This window comes from Strix aluco, chromosome 15, assembly GCF_031877795.1.
Source record: "Strix aluco isolate bStrAlu1 chromosome 15, bStrAlu1.hap1, whole genome shotgun sequence".
Taxonomy (NCBI): Eukaryota; Metazoa; Chordata; class Aves; order Strigiformes; family Strigidae; genus Strix; species Strix aluco.
Genome location: NC_133945.1, coordinates 8,107,295 through 8,132,910, shown reverse-complemented (window position 1 = coordinate 8,132,910; position 25,616 = coordinate 8,107,295). Strand labels below are relative to the sequence as shown.

Sequence of the window (25,616 nt, the reverse complement as noted above, 5' to 3'; positions counted from 1 at the left end):
TCTGTGCCTGGGTGCGATGCTGGGCCCAGCCGTGCTCCCGGCTGTTTGGGTGTCTCCCCAGGAGATGGCACCCTTGGCCAGCCCAGCCTGGCTGGGTGCTGGGTGCTCTGGTTGCCTTTGCAGCCCGGACATCCTCCAACTGGCCACTCCAGCCCTGCCTTCGCCCAGCCAGGCCAGGGCCTCTGTGCCAAGGATGATGCTGCCCCACAGTAGCCGGGCTGGCTCCTGCCCTCTCCCTGCGGCCAGCCAGGCCCCAACGCCTCCATTTTCACCAGCCCCTGGTGTGAGGTGGGGTTCAGATGCCCCCACACACCCCACACTGTTCCATTCCTCCCTTTGCACCGTGGTCTCGTCCTGCCACCACCCCACGGGGCTTTGGGGCATCATCCCAAGGATGCTCAGCACCCGCTGGCGTCTGGGCGCAGTGGCAGCCCCTGTGCCGCAGGATCTGCCCGCTCACAGCGGCTGTGCCGGGGGGCTGCGGGCGAGCTCCGGGGTGAGCCAGGCTCCAGAGGTGCCCGTGTAGGGGGTGATGCTGCAAGACCCACCTTGCCAAAACCCTGCGCAGATTAGGAGAGGGAAGAGTTGCTGAAAACCAGGTTCAGGGCCGGGTCCCCAAACCCAGTAGCCAGCTGGAAAGCAAGGACAGCCAGGAAAAGACCCGGCTTGGCTGAGGGCTGGCACGGAAGCGAGGATAAAACCCTATAAATGCATAGTGAAGGGGCAGGGAAAGGAGGCTTCTGTGCCTGGGCTGTGTGCTGAGGTGTAAAGCGTGGGTGGCAGATAAGGGAGATGAGTCAAAGAACAATCTTTGGCCAGAGCAGCTCATCGGATAACGCGGCACTTCTAACCTGGCAGGAACAACTCCCCGTCCCCACCTCCGACATCGCTGGATTTTCTCAGGACGAGAGGTGTTTCTGGCAGGACTCTCGCAGGAAGGGGCTTGCAGGCTGCCGAAGAGCTCTGCTGTTAATTTTTAACACTAAAAACCCTGGGGAAATTCCAGAGGGCTGGAGGGCGGCCAGTGGGAGTCTAGCATTTAAAAGGGATAAACTTTAAAATTTAAAAGGGCTGACCCTGGGAATTATAGACCAGGTAGGCTGATTGCAGTCTCTGGGCAAATTATGGGCTGGGTAATTGGGGATACTGTCAGCTAAAAATTAAAAGCTAAAAATATAATTAAAGTCGTTAGCTTGGTTTCATGGATGGCAGCTCCTGTCAAGTGAGTCGGCTTTGGTTTTTGGCATGACTCTGGGCTGGCTGATAAAGCTAATTGTGTTGCTGCATTATAATGGGTTTCTCCAAAGTGTTTAATTTACAGCCATGTGACATTTTCATTTGTAAAACTTGCATTATATGGAGTCAGCAGAGCAGACATCCGATGGCTGCGGCTGGCAGCTTGGGGGTGGTGGCTAAGGGGGCTAGTGATGGAGGAAGCTGGAGGGACCCGGTTTTGCACGGGATGATGTTTTTATCGGGGATGCTGAGGCTTGCGGTGAGAGGAGGGTCGGCAGGGCAGGCAGCCGTTCCCCCTGCCCCGGCCGAACAGGCAGGGCCCAGCCAAAAGCCGGGGGGGGGGCACGTGTAGGAACAAAAGAGCCGGATTTTCCCTGCTAAAGCACAGCGAGGTCCAAAGGCAGGAAGCAGCCGTGGGACCCGGTCACAGATAACCCGACCGGGAGCATAATTAACCATTGGCCCAATTGTAGGAGAAGGGTATGAACTCGCAGGCATTTGGCATCTCTGGACAAGAGGAAATCTCTGCTTGGTGGGACATGATTTACTGTGGCTTCTGGGGACAAGATCAAGCCTGTGTGCGTGTTGTGTGTGTGTGTGTGTGTGCATCCAGCAAAGCAGAGGGCTGCGCTGGACCATCCTCGTGATCTTTTCCAGCCCCATGGAAGCTGCATCCCCAGTGGATAATTTGGGTGCTTTTATTTTTCCAAACGGGAAAATTTGGCATAGGTAAGGCAGGGCACAGAGATAGTACCTGGGGCGTGTGGGGGGATTTTCCCTCAATCCATGAGGGTGTTTTTCACCCACATCCAGATTTCTAACCTGTGGCTTTCACCCCTATTAGACACAGGGTGGCCTGAGGAGCATCCAAGACTCCCCTGACTGGTCAGTGGCTCCCCTGCCAGACATTCCTCAGGCAGGGCTGGGCTGAGGAGCTCTGGACCCCCACACAGCTAGCCTGGCTGGCTCAAGGGGCCACTTCCAGCTCCCCACGGCTGGGACTCCACTTGGGGCAGGGCAGGAGGAGGGGAGCCCTCGCAGGCGCCGCTCAGTCCCAGCCTGGATCCAGTGGGGATCCCAGGGCTTGCCGGCTTTAAACCATGAATCCTGCCCTCTCCCCTGGGCATCCACCCGTCTGGCTCCACCGTAATGACAGCGAGGTGGCGGCGCAGAGAGATTAAATGACTTGCCCAAGGTCCTGTGTGGAGCGATGGCCACCCAGGAGGAGCACCCGGCCCTGGCAGCACCCGGCCCTGCAGGAAAATGGGCCACATCACAGCTTCGGCTGCAAAATGTGGCATGGCCACATGTACCACATCCCCATCCCGGTGACGTCCTTGCAGGCGGAGGCAGTGGATGGTCCTGGTGGGACCTCCACGCCACGACGGGGAGCGGGTGCTGCTCTCCTCTCACTGGTGGGATTTGCTGTCGCCGAACCCTTTCCCAGAGCAGAAGGGTTTTGCTGATGCCCTTCCCAAGCTGGGGCCGGCACAACCAGGGCTGGTGACTAACAGCTGGTTTGCAGCTTGTTTACCTGGCGCTGGGGCTTCGGTTTGGATCGCTGACTCACCGCAGCTCCTTCCCCCCTCTGCCACTGCAGCTCCCTGATGAATACTTTCCATTTTCCCATTACTTTAATTGCCCTCATTTGAGAAAACTGCTCTGGACTGGCTCTGGGCTGAAGAGACCTGCTATGCACGGCTGCCCCAACCAGGCATCCCTACGGCGGGGCAGATGGGGGGACAGTGGGGTGGGACACCCGCCTCCACGGCACACATGGGGGACCTCTGTGCCATGGCTGTGCCAGGACCTGGTGAATGCAGGGAGAGTCATCAGCAGTGAGTTTTCAGCAGCCCCACCGGCTGCACACATCGAACGCGGCACATGGGTGGCCGGTGGCACGCGGACGCTGGCTCCAGCACGGCTGAATGTGGCCTGACAGGTTTACAGAGAGGCCCGTCCCGTTCAGCTGGATTTTTGGAAAGGCTGGAGCCAGCCCCAGCACCAGCTGCTTCCCGCGAGGTGCTGCCGGCTCCGACGGGGCCGTGCATGGAGCCGGGTCGTGGCCCCGAGCCGCGGTGCAGCTTGGCCGCGTCTCGAGGCAGGCACAGCCTGCGGTGTTGGAGACGCCAGCCCTGGTCCCCGCTCCACGCCCTGTGCCAAACCTCTGCCCTTTTTTTGGGGGACAGCACTTATGGCATTAGGAAAAGAGCTTCTGGAGGGGCCCCCCAGCTTGTGGGGACCCTGCCCCATCTGTGCACATCAACGGGGGGGGACATGCATTGGTCACCCCTGTCCCCATCTCCCTCAGCTCCTCACCCAAAGCCTTTTTGGATATGCAGTGCCCTGCGCATCCCGGCCTCGCTCAGGGAGCACAGGAGGATGCTGTGCGCCGGGGACATCACATCAGCTGCGGGTGCCGTGCCTCTGCCCTGAGGAGGTGGTGAAGAGCTGGGGATCACGAGGACAGTACGTAGAGGTGCCTGGGGAGCTGCAGGGGCTTTTTGATGGAGAAAAAAAAATGCGGGACATCTCTGGGATGTGTGGGACGCAGAGCACACCAGGTCCTCAGCAAGGGATGTGGCGGGGAATAATCGAACAACACCAGGGATGGAGGGAAGAAGGAAATGGGGATCAGGGCAGGAGAAGAGCTGGTTGGGAAAATCATCTGCGCTTCTCTGAAGAGCTGGAGTTCTGCAGCCTTGTGCCAGGTGAACCCTGGACCCACGGTGAGGTAGTCAGGGTCTGTAAATCCCAGAAGGGAAAACCTTCCCTCCCTGGCCAAGGGCAGTGTTGCTTTTACATTAGGATCAAGAGAAAGGTGAGAAAATCCACCCAAACCAGTGATGGGGGCTGGAGGGGGGGGGCTGGTGGCCACTCTCAGCCTGTACGTCCCTCCTGGGAACATCGCGTGGGCTTGGGCCGCCCGGGCAGCAGGTGTGGGGCCGGGTGAGGGTGCAGCCGTGCCACCTCTGCGGAGGGTCCCGTCCTAATCCATGGCACACCAACACTGTGCGTGCTGCAAGTGGCGATGGCAGGAGGGAGAGAGATGATTAAAGCAGCCTTTGATGAAGTGAAAATTAATAAACAGGTAGGCAATTGTGCTGGTCTTTATTTACTCCAGGATGACAGCGTGGAGCCGGCGCGGCGAGGCCGCAGAGGCTGGGTCCCACATCAAACGACGGGGCAGCGCCGGGCGCGAGGGGACCGCGCCGCCGCCTCTTCTCCGACGGGTTTTTCCTGGTCCAAATAAACCCAGAAAGGTCCGTGTGGCTGCTCCTTACAGCAGGGCCCCGTCCCATGCCGGCGGGGGATGTTGGGGTGAGCGGGAGATGCTGTGTGCCACTGCGACAGCCGAGCGTGGGGTGACGTGGCGGGCTGGCGTGCATTTTCGGGGTGCCCCTTGGCATGCTCGCCCCGTCCCCCTGCTCCAGGGCTGGTGTTCCCACCTCTCTCCTGCCCCACGATGCTCCGCCGGCGCTGGGGTCCCTGCTCCAGCCCTTGTCTGGCTGATGGGCAGAATTAGGGCTGGGAGAGTAAAACCAGACTCGGCCTGTGCCCGCGGGTGGGTCCCGCGGCCACCCCCAGAGGCAGAGCCGGGAGGCCAAACCCCCGCCCTCGCGCCAGGCCCTTATCACCCACTGGGGTGTATTTACCCGCCCCGGTGCTGCCGGTTTGCACCGGATAAAAACACACTGGACAAACAGGAGCTCCCCGCCAGCCCCGGGGCGCTGGCACAGAGGGAGACGTGGCTGAGGCAGGACGGGCACCCCTGTCCCTGCTTTGTCCCTGATGGGTCCCCAGCGCCGCATGGTGCAGAGTTGTGGGAGCCCCCCCACCAAATTTGAGTGTCCAAGAGGGTGGTGAACCCCCCCTCCCAATGTGCCCACCCGTGCCCCTGAGGTTGGGGACGGGCTCAGGGTTAATGGGGGCTGCTGCAGGGGTTTGGGACCCTGGGTCTGGGCCACCCATGGGCGCTGTGTGCTGCTCGAGCGCGGGGGCAGAGGTGGGGGGGCTGCACCCTGGGGCACCCCTCTGCCGGGGGGGTGGCTGTGGGGGTGCAAACCCCACACATTGTACTGTGTGTCCCCCCCCCAGGAGGGGCCTGGGCTGTGCACTGCGTGTGGGGGGGGTGTCACTGCACTCTATGGGGGGAGGCTGTGCACGACGGGGTGCTGGGGGTCTGTGCACTGGGGTGGGGGGGTTCGAGGGTGGCGGGGGGCCGGTGCGTGGCACAGGGGTCATGACATGGTGGGTCAATGCGAGACAAGGGCTCTGGTGTGCAACGTGGGAGGGGCCGTGCCTGGGGGTGGGGTCAGTGCAAGACGAGGGGTGGGGGGGTGTTGCTGTGCACGGTGAGGGGGGGCCGGGCAGGGCAGGGCTGCGCTGAGGGCAGAGTGCGGGGGGCCCCACGCAGCTCCTCCCGCGGGGGCTGTGCCGAGCCATGGCAAGCCGGGCCGAGCCAAGCCGGGTCGAGCCGAACCGGGCCGAGCCCAGCCGAGCTGAGCCGAATTGGGCCGAGTCCAGCCCAGCCGAGCCCAGCCGAGCCGAGCTCAACCGAGCCGAGCCGAGCCCAGCCGAGCCGAGCTCAACCGAGCCGAGCCGAGTTGAGCCGAGCCGAGTTGAGCCGAGCCGAGCCCAGCCGAGCCCGCCCCCAGCTGTCAGCGCACCGCCCCTCCCCCACGGCCGCGGAGGGGCGGAGGCGGCCCCGCCGCGCCCTCCCCTCTCCTCGCCTCCCATTGGCCGGGGAGACCTTTTGTTAGCGGCGGATGCCCGCCTCCATTGGCGGGCGGGGACGTCTGTCCGGCGCTGTAGCCCCGCCCCCTTTTCCGCCTGCCTCCGCGGCGCTGGAAACTTTGCGGGCGGCGCAGTCGGTAGCGGCGCCCGCAGCGCCGAGCACCCCGCGCCGGCCCGCACCCAGCGGGGCCCCGCTCCGCCCCGCGGCCCTTCCTCGCCTCCGCGCCGCCCACCATGCGCGCCCGCTGAGCCGCAGCGGAGGCGGCCGCCTTGCAGTTTGCTCCCGCTTTAATTTTATATATATATTTTTTAAGAGGTTTGGTTTTGTTTTGGTGTTTTGATTTTTTTTCGGGGTTTTTTTTTTTTTGGTTGGTTTGGTTTTTTTGGGTGACGCTCCCCCCCGCGCTCCGCGGGCGCCAGGCGGAGGCCGCGGCCCGCGGTGAGGGCGGGCGCGGGGCGGCGATGGGCGCGGCGGCGGGCGGGCGCTCCGCGGGGCGCTGAGCGGGCGCGCAGCGGGCGCGGGGCGCGCCATGGCCGCCAAGGACAACCCCTGCAGGAAGTTCCAGGCCAACATCTTCAACAAGAGCAAGTGCCAGAACTGCTTCAAGCCCCGCGAGTCCCACCTGCTCAACGACGAGGACCTCAACCAGGTGGGACCTGCCCCCAAAACCCACTGGTTTCCCCCCAAAAATCCGCCCCGGAGCTCCGCCCCTTGCCCGCCTCCACGCGTCTGGCTCCAGGGCGCCCTGGGTCCCCGTGGGGTGTCTGCTGGCCCCGCGGGTAGCCTGGGGTCCCATGGATGGTGTAGAGCCCGTGGGTCCCTGATGGCCCCACGGGTACCTTGGGGTCCCCTGGGTGGTTTAGGGTCCCACGGGTGGCCCTCTGGATGGCCTGGGATCCTATGGATACTATAGGGTCCCGTGGATGTCCTAGGGTCCCACGGATAACGCAAGGTCCCATGGGTGCCTGCTGGCCCCATGGTTAGCACGGGTTCCATGGGATCTCCGGGGGTCCTGTGGGGTGTGTAGATACAGGGCCTGTCATGTGGGCTGTCAGGGGTGGTGTGGGGTCCCTGCTGACCCCACGGATAGCACTGGAACCCACCAGTATCTATGAATCCCATGGGGTGTTTAGGAGCCCTGTGGGTGCTCTCTGGTCCTGTAGGGTGTCCAGGGGTCCCCTGGAGTGCCCTCTGACCCCATGGGTGGCGTGGGGTCCCACGGGGTGCCCGCGGACCCCACAGATAGCACAGGGACCCACAGGTATCCATGAATCCCATGGGGTCTTCAGGAGTCCGGTGGGTGCTCTCTGGTCCTGTAGGGTGTCCAGGGGTCCCACGGGGTGCCCGCTGACCCCATGGTTGATGTGGGGTCCCACGGGGTGCCCGCCAACCCCACAGATAGCACAGGAACACACAGGTGTCCATGAAATCCCATGGGGTGTTCGGGAGCCCCATGGGTGCTCTCTGGTCCTGTAAGATGGGTGTCCAGTGATCCCCTGGGGTGCCCGCAGATCCCACAGATCCCCAGGTGTCCCACAGGGCACCCAACATCCCCATGGGTGCCCACTGGTCCCTTGGGCCGTGGCCCACCCCAGTGCCTCCTCCCCTGGGGCCTCACCCCTTTCCTGAGACCACTTGGGGAGCGGCACCTGCACTTGGGGTGATCCCAGCCCCTCCTGGGGTGCAGCAGGTGGGGGTTAACCTACGGGCTCCATAGGAAGATCCTCAAAGTCCTGGGAAAAACTCAGCTGCAAACAAAACATTCCCTCTTGGCACACCGGACATGGCCCCCCCCACCCTACAGCCCCCCCGCTTTCCCAGGGGGACGGGAAGGTGACCCCTGCCCCTTCTCGGTGACGGCCCAGTGCGGGCAGGCTGGGGGGCTGCCAGGGCTGGGCCTTCCTCCTCCTCCTCTTCCTCCCAGGCCTGACGCAGGCCCGGAGGCCCGCGCACCCGCGACAGGGAGGGTGTTTGGGGTGCGGGGGCCTGTCTGTGATATTGGGGTGCTGGGAGCAGGGCCACCCTTCCTCCTCCCCCCACACCTTTCTGGGCCGGGGCTGACATCCCCGCTCCCGATCCTATTATGGCAATGAGATCAGACATATTGCTGCGCTCGCTGGGGGGGCGGAGGGGGGGGGCCATAATGAAATCTGAGGGCTAATATGGAAAAAATGTAACTGGAAAAAATGCCGTGGTGTGTGCGGGAAGGGGCGGGCGGCGGGGAGCGTCGCAGCCGTGCCCAGACAAAGGAGCCATCCCAGAGGGAAGAGCCCCCCGCTCCTGATCAGCCCCTTCCCGCTGCCCCGCCTGAGGTTTTGCTGCCTCCTGGGTGTAATGCTTTTTTATTTTTATTGGGGGGGGTGGGGGGGTGTGTTTCAAAGCGGTGCACGCCACCCGCCCCCCCCATAGTGCCTGCCTGCCCCTGCTGTGGGGGGCTCGCCGCCCTCCCTGGGGACCCGGGGCCCAGAGCCGTGTTTTGGGCAGCCCCTCGTTTGCTTTGTTCCTGTCAGGGTGGCCCCGGGGTGGGGGGGGGTCTGCCACCACAACTGGCTCCTGTGGGGACGGGGTCGGCCCTGTGGCCGGATCCAGGCCCCGGGTGCGGGGGCTCCGGTTGGGAAAACGGCGCAATCCTGCTCAGCTTCTCCCTTGCAGCTGGCGTGAAGTAATCCCGCTTCCCAGATAAGATGGTGGCTCTGGTAGCGTGTGATGCACGCACGCACCCTCCCGCCCCGCCGCGCAGCCCCCCATGTCAAGAAGCCCCCGGCCGCGGCCGGCCCAGCGCCTCCCCCCCACCCTGCCCACCACCCCTCCAAATTCGTGCCCCTTTATCGGAGGAGGAGGTTCCGTGCCGCAGCGAGGAGCCTGGCTGGATGTGGGGGTGTGCTCGCTCCGAAGCACACCCAGGAATAACGGTTCATTTAACAGCTCTGAATTTTTTTGCCTTTTTAATTTTTTTTTTTCTTTTTGAGCTTTGTTGGGGGGGGGGGTGGAATCCCACACTGCAGCATGGGGGCTCCGTGCTCAGCGTGTCCCCCTCACCCCATGGACAGGGACAGTGTTGGTGACTACCTAGAGTCAGGCTAGAAAAGTCCTTTTGAGTCATCTGACCTTTCTACTTGGCTTGCAGGAAAGGTGAAGGTACTTCACACTTACGCACTTGTGTCTTTTTTGGATTTTTATTATATACAAATACCTGTGTGGGTGTTAGGAGCTGCCCCTCCTGCTTCCCGGAGTGCTCTGGGGTGCTGGAGCCACTCGGGGCAGAGACTGGTGTGCGTTTGCAGAGTCACAAATATTTAGTGGTAGGAGTGAATTCCCGTCGTACTCGGGAACTGAATTAGGAATTGGGGCTGGGAGGGGGGAATCCAGCCCCAAACATCAGGATTAATGAGCTGGAGCTCTCTAATAATAATCAGACTTAGCGCTTTCAACTTCAAAGGGCTGCGCGGACGCTAAGTCCCTAATCCCGGGAGCGCTGCGTTCACGAGTTGTTTTTGTGCGTGGCTGTGCTGCTGGACGGGGTCGGTGTGACTTGGGACAGCTACGTGTGGTCCCAACACCCATTGGAGCCTTGGTTGTCCCCCCCCAGGGGTGCAGGTGGGAGGTGATGTATCCTTGATCCCCCCCCCCCCCGCCCCCCTCAACCTGTGTTTGACCTTCTGGGGTGCCCGCATGTCATGGGAAAAACTGGGTCAGTCACTGCGTCTGCTCCCTCTTTGGGAAAATCTGTTGCTGTGGGTCTGCCCCGATGAACCCGAGCTGCGACGTGTGTGCTCAGAGCCCTGCGATCCTGTGTGGTGGCAGGATCTGGTCCCTGGTCCCTGGCAGTCAGGGTGCTGTTGATGGCTCTGTCCTGCCCGCTTCACCCACCCGTTGCCAGCTCCCCTTGTGCTGCCCCTTTTCCCGGCAAGGGAGAAATTCCCTTTTTGTGGGAATTCCCTCTTTCCTGGCAAGGCGTGCCTGCGCTGGCACCGCACAGTCCGCTTTAACCTCTTAACCTCATGTGGCGGTCAGCTTTCCAGAGCCTGTCCCGGGAAGGTGGACGGTTCCTGGGGACCCTCTTCCATCTCCAGGAGAAACCGGGGACCCTCTTCCCAAGGAAGCCACCCAGAGCTCTGCAGGGCTGTGGGGGTGTCCCTGTGGGGTCCCTGCTTTCCATGCTGGCTGACCCAGGCCAAGCTGTGCCCTTTGATTCGTAAGGAAGATGAAGCGACCCCCCCACCCCCCACCCCCCCCGCCAAAAAAAAAAAGGAACAGGCTGGGAATTAACCTCAAAATTACACTTGGCCTGAATTGGAAGAAGAGCAGAGTGTAAAGCAGTTGCTTTTAATTTTCTTCATGCGTGTGCTCTCTCGGGGCATGGGGACTGGCACAGATAGAGGAATTTGAGGACATCTTTCCAGCTACCAGTGTCTTTTTTTTTTTTTTTTTTTATTTTTTGAGACCATGGCATGGATGCCCAGAGGACCACCCAGTTAGAAAATGGAGCTCTCAGACTTTTCCCACTGCCTCCTCCTGCCCTGGCCTGTGACACCCCTGCCCAGTGATGGGGAGGGGGTGGTTGTTTCCATCTCTTCTCCGTTGGACATTATCACTTTCCTACTGTTCTGGACGCCGAACAGCCGGCCACCAGCAGCCCTGAGGCTGGAGAGTGTCAGCGTTGGGTTGCAGGCTTGGCTTTGCTCTGGGGCATTGCATCGATGGGGCTGCCCTGAGCCGGTCTTACCCTGGCTCTGTGCATTGTCCAAAGGGCAGCAGGGTGAGGGACCGTGTCCCGGGCATGCTTTTGCCTCCACCCCCTGCTCCATGGGGGAGGAAAAGCCCCCTCTTTCCTGGAAAGCAGCCCCCGCGTTTGCATTCCCTGCGCCCGGCTGCTTGTATCATGCTGCAAAAATCCGCCTGTACTTGACTAATTATTAGGACCGAACAGGGGGAGATTCTCTGCAAATGTCAAACCCGCCTCCGTCGGTGGCTGCAGCGGGCAGGGATTTGGGGGGCACGGCCAGAGGAGCTGGGGTGGGCAGGGTCCTGGTGGGTGCCCCCCACAGACAGCATCCCACCCTTGGAGAGTGGCGTGAAGGCAGCGGGTGCTCAGGATGGGTGTCAGGCTGGATGCTGGGGTCAGCTTTGGGTGCACTTAACCCTCTGCATGGCCCAGGGGAAGGGACGTGGCCTTTGGGTGCTGGAGAACCGTCCCCTTTGCACACTTATTTGCTGCTGGTTTTTTGCATGGCGCCGCACCTTATCTGCTCTGGCACCCGAGGAAGTGATAAATCCCCTCTCCAGCACTCGGGAGAGATGTTGCGGCTTCTCCCAGGCACTGAGGAAGCCCCGTTGTGGGAGGTGGTTAGATACGCTGCGGGGCATGCCGGCCTTCGGGGCTGCTCGAGGAGGGGGAGCAGGGATTGCAAAGCCCGTTCCTTCCCGCTTACATTTTGCTGTCGCTTGACAAATTGCCCATGAACGCTGCAGCTGAACTCTTCCAGCTCTTGCTCCAACTGCCCAAGCTGATGGCAGCGCTTGGACCCAAGTTCAGCCCTGCGTCTGGGGCCGGGGTATTTGCAGGAGGAGACCACTGTTTGCACGAAGGGTGAATTCAACCTTTCCCCTTCCTGTTCCTCCGGTCGGTCTGTCACTCCCACTGCCCACGCAACAAACTGCCCAGGCAGCTCCTTCCTTTGGGGTTTGCCAACGGCTGGGTCAGGGCTGCCGGTGTGCCAGGAGGGCTGTGCCGTGCATGGTGCCCGTCCGCCGCCCCGCGGCAGCGGCACCTTGTGCTCTTCGTGCCTCTGGTCCAGTCTGTCCGGTCTGGTTTAGCCTCTTCCTGCACGGTGAGATGTGTTGGTGGTGAAAGCCAGGCCTGGGTGATTTGCAGCTTTGCATCAGCCAGCTCATGCCTACGCTGTGCAAATGTGGCTTTTGCAGGAGGTGGATGGAGAGGGGGGCTGCCCCACGGGTCCAGGTCTGTCTCCAGGAGTTGCCCAGGAAAAAGCACAAGTTTGGGCTGAACCCAGGGGCAGCGAGCAGTCACTTGGACGTGGAGCTGGGGGATGGAGAGTGCTTTCATGCCGGGAGTGGTTGTGGGTGCCCACTGGCAGCACAGCAGCCTCCCGCACTGGGGTTTGGCCCCGCTCCGCCGTGCGTCGCCAAGTGGCATACAGCGGAAAGGAAATGCTGTACGGGCAGGGAAACCGAGATGTAAGCGGCTTAACCACCGAGGCTGGGCTCCATCCCCAGCCCTTGGGATTGCTGCTGCAGCGCGGGTTTGTGCCACAGTGTTTGCAGAGCCTCCCGCCAGCCGGGGTTGCGGGTCTCCAGCGGTCCATGCGACATCCCGCTGGGAGCACGCAAGATGTTAAGTGGTGCCGGTCTCTTGGGTCCTAGAAGCCGTGCTGTGGGCAGGAATATCGCATCCCATTCCCTCCCCAAACACCGTGTCACCTTCCCCATTCCTGCCGGGTGACGGCTGCTCCGACTCGCCCATCAGCGGTGTTCTCTCTGGCTCCAAGGTGTGCAAAACTGAGAGCAGAGCGGAGCTGAAACCGCCCAGATTGCCTCTTTTGAGGTTGCAACCGCAGCGTTTGTGGTGACTTTCCCCTTGAGCTGTGCCAGAAACGGGTCCCTGCCTCTGGGGAGCCCGGAGTGGTTCAGGAGTGGTGCGCAGGGTACCTTACTGTCCCCACTCTGGGGCCATGCTCTGCCGTGGGTCTGGCTGAGAGCTGTCGCCCTGTTGCGCTCCCCTGGGCGCAGGGAGCAGCAGGTGCTGCTGTCATTCCTTTGGTGAATATTGGGACTGAACCCATAAAGGTGGTGGGACAGGAGTTACAGTGGGTTCACCCACAGCCTGGGGCAGGCTGGGGACATCGTTTTCTCGCAGGGCTGATGGAAGCCCCAGCACCACTTCCCTGGTGCACAGGACTCTGCATTCAGTGTTGGAGGCAGAGGCTAAAGCTCTGCTGCAATGGTCCATTTTTTTTTTTTTTCCCCCCTTCCTGCTCAGTTGCCAAGCCTGAACAAAATAAGCCCTGCCTCCACCCGAGACAGGCTGATTACGTCTGCCAGCAGCCTAAACAGATTATCCCTCCCGCCACGCGCTTGGAGCCAGGAGTCTCTCCCGGTGATGGATTCAGACTTCCCTCGGAGCACGTTGGGGTGGGTGAGGGACTGGCTGTGGGGCCATCCCCAGCCCACCTGGGCATCCCAGCTCCCCAACGGGGCTGTGGGTGCTTTGTCACGAGGCTGAGTGTGGACCCGAAGAGGAAATGTGGATGTCAGCAAAGCTCTCTGTTCCCCCTTGTGCAGTGAGCTCTGGTGGGGCACCGCATGGCCGGCACGGTGTGGCTCTGCTCGGTGCTGCCCAGCACCCTGCTTGGCTGGCTGGTTTGTGTGGAGGAGGGAAGAGGTGAAGGTACCACTGACAAACACAGCGGACATGAAAGCCTGTCAGCGGGCACACTGGTTGGTGTCACAGCCCACCTCCAGCCCCGGGACCCAGCGCTCTGCGGGCTGTCATGCCCCTGGGACCCATCCTGCCCACTGGAAGCGGGTGGCTGTGCCTTCTCTGCCTGATGTCCCTGGGGATGTGCAGGGCTTCCTGCATCACCCTGGGCTTTGGGAAGTGACGAGTGGCTCTGCACATCCTTTGAGCCCAGTCCCCTGACTGCTGGGAGTCACGTTCCCAGTGCTGGCGGAGCTGGTTGGGGTGGGTTGTCCGTGCCTGGGCAGCATCAGCGCAGCAGTCTGACAGCTTTGTGTAAACCGAGCTGGGGCTGCTTCCTTCTCCGCTTCCTCCCACCCGCCGTGCTGCCAGCACTGGCCTGGGACCCTGGGCTGGAGGCAGCGTCCTCCCCCGTGACGCATCACAGACCTGCAGGCCGAGGGGACGGATGCGCTGGCTGGGACAGTGACCCGAGAGGCAGGTGAGGGGCTGCGGAGCACCGGCAGCACAGCCCTGAAGCTGAACAGGGCCAGGCAGGATGGGACACCTGGGTGTTGCCAGAGGTGTGACAGGAAGCGGGGTGGTGACGCGGGGGTGTTTCTGCCTGAGTCAGCCTCCCCCAGTCCGATGGAATGGAACGGAACTGGGTGCTGTGGAGCTCCAGCCTGGCTGCACCTCCCACGCGGTGGTGCCCCTGGAAGACACTGTGGCTATATCACTTTTTTTGGGTGGCAGGGCACCTGCAGATCTCTCCTGGGGTGGCGAGGCAGCAGCTTTGGCACCTCCTGGCCGAGGTTGTGGCGGGTGGTTGGCTTCGTCACCGCGAGCCGTGCCGGAGGAACCGGCTCTCCTCCTCCTGCCCGCCCTGCAAGCGTCACCCCACCCCACCCCAGCCGTGGATGCATCGCACTGCCGGCAGCTGCCCTCCGCTCTGCTTTCCGTGTCATTTTGTGGCTCACCCTTCAGCCAGGTACCGTCTGGATAAAAGCAAAGCCACCCAGCACCCGAGCGTCCCATGTGGCTGCTACCTGCGGGGAAACCACCCAGAACTGCCCTTCGGACATTGCTGAAGCTCGCGGCAGGTGGACGGGGCTCTGCGTGCTCAAAGGCATCCTGGGAACCCCAGGGTTGCTCTAACACCATCCCTTAACGTGACGTTGGACAGATTTGCTTGGACAGGGGAAGTTTTTGCTCTGGGCTCTTGCTCAGTGCTGGGCGTTGCATTTTCCTGTTCTTGCTGAGCTCTCCGGAGGAAGCCAAGCTGGTTCAGAGCATCGTGTGGCTCCAGCTCCATCCCAGTGTGGTAACGTTCCCCTGGACCTGCCTCCCGCAGCGGCATTGAGTGGGTTTATTTTAAACCTCGCCTCAGCAGGGCCATTCCAATGCAGGTGTGATGGGTTTATTTTAGGCACTTTGTGCGCTAATTCATATCCCTTTTATTTAGGCTTCTACCTCTCTGGGCATTTGCTTGGTTTTAGCAGTAGCTTGTTTTGGTTTGGCTTTAAAAAGCACTGCTGCGTGTTCATCTCTTGGCTGGTGGAACCGGGCTGCCCACGCTGGCTGGCTCTAATTCATACCTTTCAGCTATTTTGGTTTCAATATCTGAAATTGGATGCTTCCACCGAAATAAGTATAGCCCATTGGTGCTTTTTTATGATACTGGTAAAGAAATGACCATGCTCTATGTTAAGGGCATGTATTTCAGGTGCTCGGAGCTTTATATACTGTCAGTTGAGCCAAAATTGGGGTGGTTGAGGGCGAAATAATGTCTACTGAGGGGTGTGAGCCAGGCTGAGGTAGGGCGGGACTTCACGCCTGTAGTACTGGGTTAAAGCTGCTCACTGCTGACCCTGGTGATGGTGTCCCCCGTTTGGATTTCATGGGTACATCATCCCCGGTGTGGCACTCGGGATTGCCTGCTGCCTTTCACACACGGGGCTGTGTGGGGCTGGACGCTGCTGGGGTGCAGTGGGGTGCTTGTGCGTGGGACGGTGCTGCCAGGAGGGTTGCAGAGCTGTGGCTTGTGTTGGGGAGAGATTTTGCTTGTGGGGCTTTGGTGGGTTGAGCACTTGGCTGTGCACGGGGGCTGTGCTGGGGCGTGGAGGGAAAAATTGGGGGACGGAGGAGGGCTGAGCCCTGTAAACAGCTTGGCTGCCTGTAGCATCACCGCTGAGGGCTGCTGCCTTGGCGTGGCAGTGCCAAGCGCTGGGGACGCCGCGTCCTGCCTTCGCTGTCATGCTCTTCCTTATTCCTGGGTGGTGGAGGCTACTGGTGATATCTTCTCAAGCACCGGAGCCAGTCGCTCCGGGCTCACTGCGAGTGTCTTGGGAGTTTGGGGACCCCCCTTCCCTGCTGCAGTGACCCGTTGAAGGCACTTCATGGCTCTCTGGTGGGTCATCTTTAGTTATTTGCAATTTTGCTTTCTGCCCTGTAAAACAGAAGAGAAATTTGGGAAAGACCGTTGCAAGCGGCCCTGCCCAGGCCACACGGGTGGCCTTGGCCACATCCTGGCATGGCGGGGAGCGGTGGGAGCCCCAACTCCAAAGTCCTCCCCTTGCGTGGGCACGGCTGCGTCATGGGCACCTTTGGGTGGGGGTGCGGGGCGTGCCGGGGGCGTGCCGGGCGCTGGCAGCGTGGGTGGCATGGGGCCCGGCGCAGAGCGGGTGCTGCACGGGCTGGGGGGCAGCATGGGGGCCACGGGCGAGCAGGGCACCAGCACCCAGGTGAGCAGAACTGGGGGCGGCGGGGGGGGGGGCGGTTTCCCTTCTGTGCCAGCAAAGCCCCTGGTGTGGGTGAGACTCATGCCGGTCGTGGGAACGGGAGGGTGCAGGGGTGCCCCAGGCCCCCAGGAGGGAGGGAAGCAACTCTCCAAAATTGGATCCCACTCCCAGCGCTCCCATTTTCATTGTTTTTAATCCACTTTAAAGAGAGAGGGAAGGAAGTAAGGTCTTCTCAAATCATGTTTTCCCAGCTGCTGGGAGAGCAACACCTAGAGCTGATATGTCACATTGTGGGGGGGGATAAGAGATTTTGTTATTTCTTTTCACTTTATAAACAGTAAAAGGGCTCCTCCGGCTTGTTTCCAGTTTGCTTACTCAGTGCTTCATGCATTTGACAGTTTTTGGTGCATAGGCAGTTTCTTCTATTGTTTGCAGGGATTTTTCCAGAGGGGAAACTTTTTTTTTAACATTACAAAACCACAGAAACTGGCAGGAGGAATCTAGGGGAGGTACTGAATTGGAAACAGTTTTAAGCTTTAAGGAAAGAAAAAAAAAAAAAAAAAAAGAACGAAAGCAACAAGATTAACCAAATAATTTCAAGAGGAGCTGGGAACATGTGTCCTTGTCGCTGTGTGGCTGGGCTGGGGCTTGTGTGGATGTTTCATGGTGGAAAGCAGCATCCATGGACCCAGGGGCTCCTGAAGCTGGATCTGCCCTGGGTTTCCTCCCTCCTGGCCTGTCCCGATACCTCTGCGGAGCCGCCTCACCGGTGTGGCAATGCCTCACCGCTCTTGCACCAGGATTTGGCCCCAGCCCTTGCCAGGAATGAGGTTGGCTAATAGTTTGCAGCTTGTCAGGCAACAGGAGTGGTGCCCATAGGACTTTGCGGGGGAGGACATGCCTGATGCCCATCCCCATCCCACTGCTCGTCGTGCCGTGGGTCTGCTTCAGGCCGGCCACTTCTGCGCCCAAACCCGTGGTGGTGGAAAGAGCCTGGATGTTTTTTCTTTTCACTGATAAACGGCAGTGCTGTAAGGCATTTCTTTCTGGGTATTCTTTCCCTTTCTCTTCCTGGCTGGCTGAATGAGCTATTTTCCCTCCGCCTGGCTCTGACCTTCCTGTGTGCTCGGCCGTGGGCTGCTGGAAGCCGCTGACGAGGAGGAGCGGGCTGGCAGCGTCCGCCCCTGCGGGGAAACGGGTGTTGGATGTGCACGGCACGGGAAGCGGCTGCGAGCTGGAGAACTGCCAGCACTGGGTAGTTTTTCCTCTCTTAATTAACAAAAGGAAAACATCGAGCTCTCCTTTGGAGTATGTTTTTGCTTTGGAGTAGAGGCACGCTGCCGATGGCGAGGGGAAGAGCTGTCAGTGAGGACGGGCTCTGCAGCTTGGCAGTACCCGGGAGGTTGGTGCTCTCGGCGTGATGCTGTGCAGAAGCAGCCGAGTTTGGTCTTTGTGACTGGGGTTTTATCTCCCCTCAAGTCCTCATCTCGGTCCTGTTTGCACACAGTGTATATAACAGTACGGGTTGCCATCAAGCATCGTGTTCCCCGCTCTAGCAGGGCTGAGTTTGCCTGAACTCCTGCAGCTGCCTTTGCGCCAGGGGCCGGTGCAGTTTCCCATGGTCTCTGACCATCAATCCCTCATGGTGCTGGTTCATGGTGAGACTGTTTTCTCTGCGCCTGATGTGTTTCTTTTGCTGTTTTTTTGCAGGCCAAACCCATTTATGGTGGCTGGCTGCTGCTGGCCCCTGAAGGAACGGACTTTGACAACCCTGTCCATCGCTCCCGGGTAAGTGAAACCGAGACGCCCTCTCCCCGTGCCGTGGGTGGGGGTGGCAGGAGGAGCAACAAGGGCCTGTCCCTGCCTGCGGAGGTGGCTGCAGCCCCAGGAGTGTCACAGGCACCTCCATACACCCATCCCCTTGTGCAAACCAGGAAGCCAGGAGATGTTTCCTGCAGCAGGGCTCAAATGCCTTTTCCAGTATGCAAGGTCTCCCGTGCTGGGCAGCGGGCTGGAGCACTGAAGGTGGTGGTCAGGCTCAATCTGTGTAGTTTTATTGTTTGCTGCTGTTGTTTTTGATGCCTTGGTGTTGCTCTGGTTGGGGTCTGGTTGGCCTGACACATGCCACGCTGATGGGAAGACTCTCAGGCTGGGTGCAGACTGTGCAGCTCTGAGACGTGCTGGAACCATCAGCAAGGCGCCCAGTTGCCCTTTGGTGCTTGGAAACAATTACTTTATTTTCTGCAGCTCACCATGGGCATGCCCAGAGCCCTGGAGGGAGGCTGCATTCGATCCCCCTAATGTGGATACTGCTGTGTCAGGCAGGTCCTGCAGCAAGGAGGGGGCTGAGAGGTGATTCCTGTTTGCTCTAACCCTGTGGAGCTCTGAAGCAGAGTGCATTGGCAGCAGAGACCCACAGACAGAGCAGGACACACTCAGCTCCTGCCCAAAAGGGTTTGCTCGTGCCCTGCCGAAGCAGCAGCATCATGTAGGGTCAGAGCATCCCCCACTTTCCTGCCCTGGGGGGTGTGAGACCCAAAAGGACGTGGCCAGGCTGACATCCTTTCGCTGCTGGCTTGTGACAGGGACTCCCAGCCTGTCCCCAAGCTGCTCTTCCAGGGAAGTTGCTGCTGAGGCCGCCAGGACGAGGCTGTCTTGTGCGTGGGAGGGATGGCAATGGTCCGTGAACCCTCTGTCATGCAGCCAAAATGCTCTGAGCTGCTAGTAATAAAAACAAATCTCTCCCGAGTGAACAAGAATGGAGTTCTGAGTTCAGCCTGGGGTATATAGGTCATTATTTGGAGTCACAGGTAGTCGCAGGCTTACTGACCCAACATTAAGGGGACATGGAACTCGGGTCCCCCCCAGAGCAGAGGCTGCCTGCTAAGCTGGGGCATGCAGAGGTCCACAGGGTCCTCGGTAGTTTTGCTTGTCCCTGAGCACCTTGGACTTCGCCCGAAGGGCTGAGAAAAGCAAGATAAGAATTGCTGCACTGGGGCTATGAATCTGGGACCTTTTTTATTTCAGCCTGCTCAACCAGTTTTTGCTCTTGGCTGAAAACAACCTGGCACACACCAAAAAAAAAAGGGCAGTTTTCCAGCCAGATCACTTCTCCAATCTGGTTTGCTGTGTGGCTATAGAAGCAGCAGTGCCAGGGGAGGCAGGACCACCTGGGCAGTGCCACCCCTGGAGATGCAGCCACCATCCAAATAGAGTTTACGCACTGCTGGGGGACATGTAGCGTGACACCCTGTGCTAGAAATCGACCATGGAGGATGAAGCTGAGGGCTGGGAGCACTTAGCTGGGGGATCCTTCTGGTGTCCTGCAGATCTTTGGTCTCTTGGAGAGCAGTGATGGGGCTTGTGGGTGTCCTCTGGGAGAGGAGGAGAAAAGTCCTGCTTCCAGCCTAGGAGCTGGAGGCTTTTGTCTCTGGTTATTTTTGTCCTCTGTATGGTTAAACCAGGCCAGCTTGGGGTCTGTCTGAATGCAGAGATGAGCGGGGTGGGGAAGCAACCCCAAAACAGCCTTTTCTTGGGTGCCCACGAAGCCAGGCAGTAAATCAGCATTGAGCAACTTGGGCTGGTGCGAGCAGACCTCCTGCCAGATGGCCTGGCAGAGCCTTGCTTCACAAAGCCCATGGCACCCCAAACGGGTGGATTTGGGGCGTGAGGGGCTGAGCAGAAATACTCCTCCAACATTCATCACCCTTTAGGAACAGTTCCCACAGTGTTGGGGGGTCCCCCCATCTTTGGCAGCACGTGTCCTATTGTCAGGAGTACCCTGCCACGAAGAGGTTTTGGTGCCTTTTCTCTGCCCCAGCTTTGCGGTGTGCAGCTCCAGTGCCCCCAGCAAGGCCACGGCACTGGTGGACACCGATGTGACCTGCCGTGATGTCTTCTCTTGCAGAAATGGCAGCGTCGTTTCTTCATCCTCTACGAGCACGGGCTGCTGCGCTATGCCCTCGACGAGATGGTGAGTGCTGCCCGGCAGAGGCACGGGGCCACGTTCGGGCTGGGGGGATCAGCTGGGGACGCCTCTGCTGCCCTCGGAGGAGCCTGGGGCGATGCTCCTGGCACACGGTGTGGGGGCATCTCTGCCAAACTGGTGACGAGTTGTGCTTGCTGGGTTTGACTTAATGCCAGGCTGGGTTTGCATGAGACAGTCTGCAGAGGATTTTGGAGGCGTGTGGGTCCCACCTGGTGTGGGACTGATCAGTCGCTGACAGATCCCACACTGGCCGGGAGCGCCGAGGGGGTCCCCAAGGTTGTCCCCCCTCCTTTCTGCTCTGTTTCTCGGTGCCAGCTGGGGTTTGGTGGCGGTGAATCGCCTTGGCAGTGCTTGGGAAGGAGGCCCTGCCTAGAGATGCCCATGGAAAGTAGGTCAGCTGGAACGCCTTCCTGCTGCTTACCCGCCCCGGTGCTGCGACATGCTGCCGGCGCTGCTCCCGTCGGTAAAACGCACTGGCGAGACGAAAGGAAGGGGAACCCATCCTCTGTGAGCTGCGGAGTGGGGCCGATGAGCCAGTGGTGTCGACCCTGCTGTGACCACCCAGGGCTGCTGATTTATCCTCCCAGCTACAGCAAGCCCTTGGGAGGGTGCCCAAGGCTGAGCGTGCCAGCGTGGCGTGGCGAGCGCCCGCGTGCTGGGATCTGCCTGGGTGGGAGGCTCACGAAGCCCAAGCGTGCCGGGATGTGGGGCAGCGTGTGTGCACACGTGGGGCAGGGACGTGCAGGGACACGTGGGGACCTGGGTCTGCGCTGGGGAGGTTCCCTGCGAGAGCAGCGTGCCTTGGTCCTCCTCCGATGCCTCCTGCGAGGGCACTGCGAGACGGGGAGGCACGGCAGCACAGCCAGCGTTGCTCGAGTTTCATGCCTTGTTTGTTTGTATTTTTTCTTGGGGTTGAGCCAAGTGCCTAAATAATTTAAATGTCTCGGGTAGGAGCAGTGGAGGCTTTTAATACATTCCTAGTGTCAGCAACCTGGCTCTGCGCTGGGCTGGTGTTTCATGTCCTGTGCTGACAGGAGAGTGGTGTGCGGCTGGCTGGAGTGGGGAGATGCCCTAATCCGTGGTAGAGGTGCAAGAATATTGGGAAACAGAATTTTTAATATTTTTTTATTAAGGAGGTTGACCTACCCCAGGTGCTGCTGCATCTGGGCAGGAGCAGGCAGGCAGTGCCCCAGGCCTGTGCCTTGTGGCACTGTAGGGGACTGTTGCTGGGGCCTACGCAGAGGACAGGGGGAACATCCCACAGTTCTCCAGGCACCTCTTGGGATTTTCCCCCTTGAGGAGAAAAAAAAAAACCCACCCAAAAACCAAACAGGGAGCGTGCACATTTGCAGCATGTGTCGATGTCCTGGGCAGCGTGGCATACCACTGTGCTGGCACCTCTCCTTGCTGGACCCCTCCTCGGCCGGGGCCGAGTCCCTGCACCCCTCCAGCCCCACGTGCCCCACGGGACAGCTCTGACCCAGCACCTCTGGGACGGGGCACCAGGACTCGCTGCCCCATGGCCCTTTGTCCGGCCTCACCATAGCCATAGATGGAGGGGATGGTCGCGGCTCCCTCCTCCTCCTCAGGGTCTGACACATGGTGTAAAAATACCCTCCTGACCTTTCTGCGGAGCACATCACTGCGTGGGAACCCCGCTGCTGTTTGCACCAGCTCTGCTAAAGGTGTTGCCTGGCCATAGTTGGGCGCAGCCTCCCCCGGCCCCTTCCAGCCCACGGCACCAGAGCATCCTCTGCCACGGCTGGGGCAGGAGAAGAAGCCCCGAGCAGGAGGAAAGGGGGGGGGGGGGTTTGTTGCTGCTCAGCCCACGCAGGAGCAGGGCTGGGAGGCTGAAGAAGGACAGACAGGGACCATCTTCTTCCACATGTGGGAACGTGTCCTGCAGTGTGTCCTCTGCTTGACCTTGGGGGAAGTTGTTTTTCTGCTGGTTGTTTTTTTGGCTGGTGGGATCAGGGTCCCCCTCCAGCAGCCTGTGATGCCCCTGCACAGCCCTGCCTTTGCCTCGTGCCCTGTGGCAGGGCCAGGCTCACTCCCTGCATGGCAGGAAGCTGCGTTTACCATGGGTCAGGTAACTCCTGCACAGCTTTTCTGCTGGTCCCTGGGGGTCCCCCGTGCTCATCAGTGCAGGTTTCCACTCCAGCAGGATGTGTGGGGAGTAGCTGGGCACAGTGTGTTGAGCGCGTTGGGGCTCAGCTGCAGTGCAGCTTTCCTGCCTGGGCACTGGGACACTGTTTTTTTTCATGGCGGATCCACTTTGCAGCCCAGGTAGGGATGATCTACTCCCACTTTCCCCTCCCTGGGAGCCAGGTGGGAGTCCCGTGGGGACCTCGGTACGAGGGCAGCCTCCACAGTGTGCCGGGAGCTGGCCAGAGACCTCCCAGGCAGTTGCAAGCAGGGATTGAATTGCTCTGCTTGAACCTTTTAGACATTAATTTTGTGGGTTTGGCAATTTCTGCTCTTACTAAAAGTGGGAGGGGTGGGCTCGGGAGGGGAGCCCCGGGCTGGCAACGGCAGCAGAGAGGCTCCCATGCCCAGGCAGGGCGACTCCGCTCCTCGCTCCCAGCCGCTTGGAGAGCAGTGGGGTGTGGAGGGGTGGCTTGAAGCTCAGCCACAAGCTGGGGACACCTCAGGGGGTCCCCAAAGATGTTGGTGTTGCAGTAAACAGAAGCCATGGGCTGGGGCAGCCTTGGACAGAGGAGCCTTTTGTCGTGGGGTGGGTTAAGTTTGGTGTTGGATTGGAGCATTTTGGGTGTGGAATCCCTTAGCAGAAAGTGGGACAAGCAGGCACCAGCCACCCCGCTGGCATCCAGCTCCCTCCTGAGACCTGCCCGCGGGTGTACCCAAGCTCATCCTGAGTCTGCGCTCCTGCTCGGCCGGCTTTTTTCTGTATGTCCATCCATCTATCCTTTCCCTTGCCATATTTTCATTCTGAAAACTCAAACCAGTTCTGCACGATGGCTGCAATGGGGAGGACATGCACAGGCGATGGACCTCCATCCCCTCAGACCCAGGCTGAGCTGCCAGACTCGCTCCCTGGGGTCTCCCTCTTTCAGGCTGGGTGCTGTTCCTGTCAGCAGCTCCCACCTCGTGCCAGCACCCAGAGCCTGCCTGGCCACTGGGAATGCCAAGTGGAGCGCATCCCCTTCCCCTCTGTGGGGAGCGTGCCAGCAGCCGTTCCCAGCTCTGCCGAGCCCTCGCTAAGCCGAGCCTGCTCAGACGTGCAGAAATTCCTCCCTCCCAACCGCGGGTGGATGTGGAGGTTGTGTGAGCACTTGGGGTTGCCTTCCCATGCTGAACCGCCACGATTACCCCTCGGTGCTGGCTTGCTCCTACCGTTTGATAAACCTCTGTGCTGGGCCGGTTGATGTGCAGGGGTTGACGTTTCTCTGCAGCAGCTGGAGGATGACAAAACCGCTCTTGAGTTGAGGGAAGGCAGGAAAGAGGGTAACGGAGTCAGGGACAGGCATGGGGATGAGCTGCTGTGTGGTGAGTGTCTGAGGATGTTTGCCCCCTGTGTGCTCCGCAGTCCTGTGGCACTTCCTTGGTTTTCCCAAGAGATACATTCCCTGACTCCCCATTGCACACAGTGTGAGACTAAAGCCTGCCAAAAGACCTAAGCCAAGCTAAATGCATCCACAGACTTGTTTTGGAGGTAGAAGAGTCACCTGAAGAGCTTAGACCTTTTTTACTTCAGGATATTTGAAACTAGAGAGGATAAAGTCCTCAGCCTGTGGGGAAACAGCCTGGGCTGGGAGGGATCACAGTCACTTGAGGGAACAAGGAGGGGACCTGTGTCAGGATGGTGAATGAAACCCCTCCTGGCTGCTGCCTGCCCGGTGGCTGGGTTCCAGCACGCTTTGTCCAGGGGGGAGATGCCCAAACTGGTGCTGTACCCTCTGAGTTTGCCTCACGCTGTGCAAGATCTCAGTCCTCCCAGTAAAACACCCTGCGGTCCCCAGTGAAACCACTGCTGCTGCTGCAGTGGGAGAGCAGCCTGTTACCACGGTGCCGGGGCAGTTTGGGAGGTTTTGGTTGAAGTATGGGAGCTGCCACAAAAATAGTGCTGGGATAAGGAGATGGAGCCAGAGTGGCAAGTGCAGAGCATTTGCCTCCTTTTGTTTTGATTGCTGTGATCTATAATTAGCAGCTGAGGTCTCTATAAATAGAGCCCTGCTGCATGGGAACGTAGTGGAGAGGCAGTGGGTGTGCAGGAGGGGTTTTGCAGGGATGGAGAGCACTGTTCCATCCCTCCCTGGATGGGTAGGTGGGTGATGGCCGCAGCACTGCCTGGGGATGGATCCAGCCCCGTGGCTAGAGCAGGTCAGAGAAGAGGGTCTGGATCTCCAGCCCAGCTTCTTAATGACTCATTGCATGTCCATGGGCCAGGCCTAGTCTCTGTGCTTCAGTTTACTCCTCTGCCACTTCCCTTGGGCTGGGATTTATACTAGGCTGGCGTTTGTGCCAGTGCTCTGCCCCAGTGAGAGCTGTATTCTCCCATCACACCAGGCCTACTTTCGGTGGCTGCCTGAGACTATTAATTTTGTTGTTTTTTTTTTTTCCTTTGTGGATATGCTGGTTTGAAAGCAGGGTAAAATTCAGGCTCACCTGGGAGCATCTCAAGCTTGCTGGTGTTGTGGATAACTAACGCCAAAGTGAGAGCATCTTCCAATTGCCTTTCCTAGCTCTCCCACAGGGGATCAAGAGGAACATCCTTGGGCACGACGTGTCCTTTTCCCTGTCCTCGCTCTATGTCTGGCACCTTCCAGCATGGCGGGGTGAAGCGTGAGGATGGGCTGTGAGCCCTGCCTCTACCCTACCTCTTATTTGCTGGAGTTCAGTTGCTTTCTAAAACTGGGCAGGATGTTAAGACCACTGGGGCAGGTCTAAGAGGATGCTTAAACCAGTAGTCAGCCACCTCTGTGCTGGAGTTTGTTGATGTGTATGGGGTTGGGTGGTTGCATCCTCCATGGCGATGTTGCAGACCCTTCCTGGGCTTGCAGCACCATAGTCCTGCTCCTAAGTCAGGAACTCAGGCAGATTGTGATAACGTTAACCTCAGAACGATGGAGCAGACATCCCTGCTCTAGCCCACCATGGCTGGGAGGGAGGTCAAGAGGGAGCCGGGAGCTGATGGGACCGGGGCAAGGTGAAGAGCGAGGCCAGCCCAGCATCTGGCAATGGTTAGGGGAGCACCGGGACCCCTGGACCGAGTGTATAAATAGGAGAAGAGAGACCAGCTCGGAGGCGGGAGGTCTGACACCGCCCAGGGGGCTGCCGGGTCACATCTGGAGCCCCGCACGGCCTCAGGCCCCGCTCCTGGCCGTGGAAACCTAAGGAATTGATCAATGGGCAAAAAAGAACGGTGTAAGCATTGGTGGCTGCTGGTAGGGGATCAGAGGGAGGGCGGGAGGGATGCGTGCCTGCCAGTGCTTTGATGTGCAGATGTGTGTAATTATTATTTCCTAATCAACCCCC

At 59.9% G+C, this 25,616-nt stretch overlaps 1 protein-coding gene across 8 annotated transcripts in view; it reads left to right on the top strand.

Annotated features, from left to right (window-relative positions):
* Positions 1-6,081: 6,081 nt before the first annotated feature.
* MPRIP (myosin phosphatase Rho interacting protein) overlaps positions 6,082-25,616 on the top strand; it is an 88,712-nt gene continuing 69,177 nt past the window's right edge. For all 8 annotated transcript variants that reach the window (XM_074841214.1, XM_074841215.1, XM_074841212.1 and 5 more), the window contains exons 1-3: positions 6,082-6,623; positions 17,843-17,920; positions 20,040-20,105. In XM_074841214.1, coding sequence (XP_074697315.1) covers positions 6,504-6,623; positions 17,843-17,920; positions 20,040-20,105 — 264 coding nt within the window. In that variant the 5' untranslated portion in view covers positions 6,082-6,503. The remainder of the gene's footprint in view (positions 6,624-17,842; positions 17,921-20,039; positions 20,106-25,616) is intronic.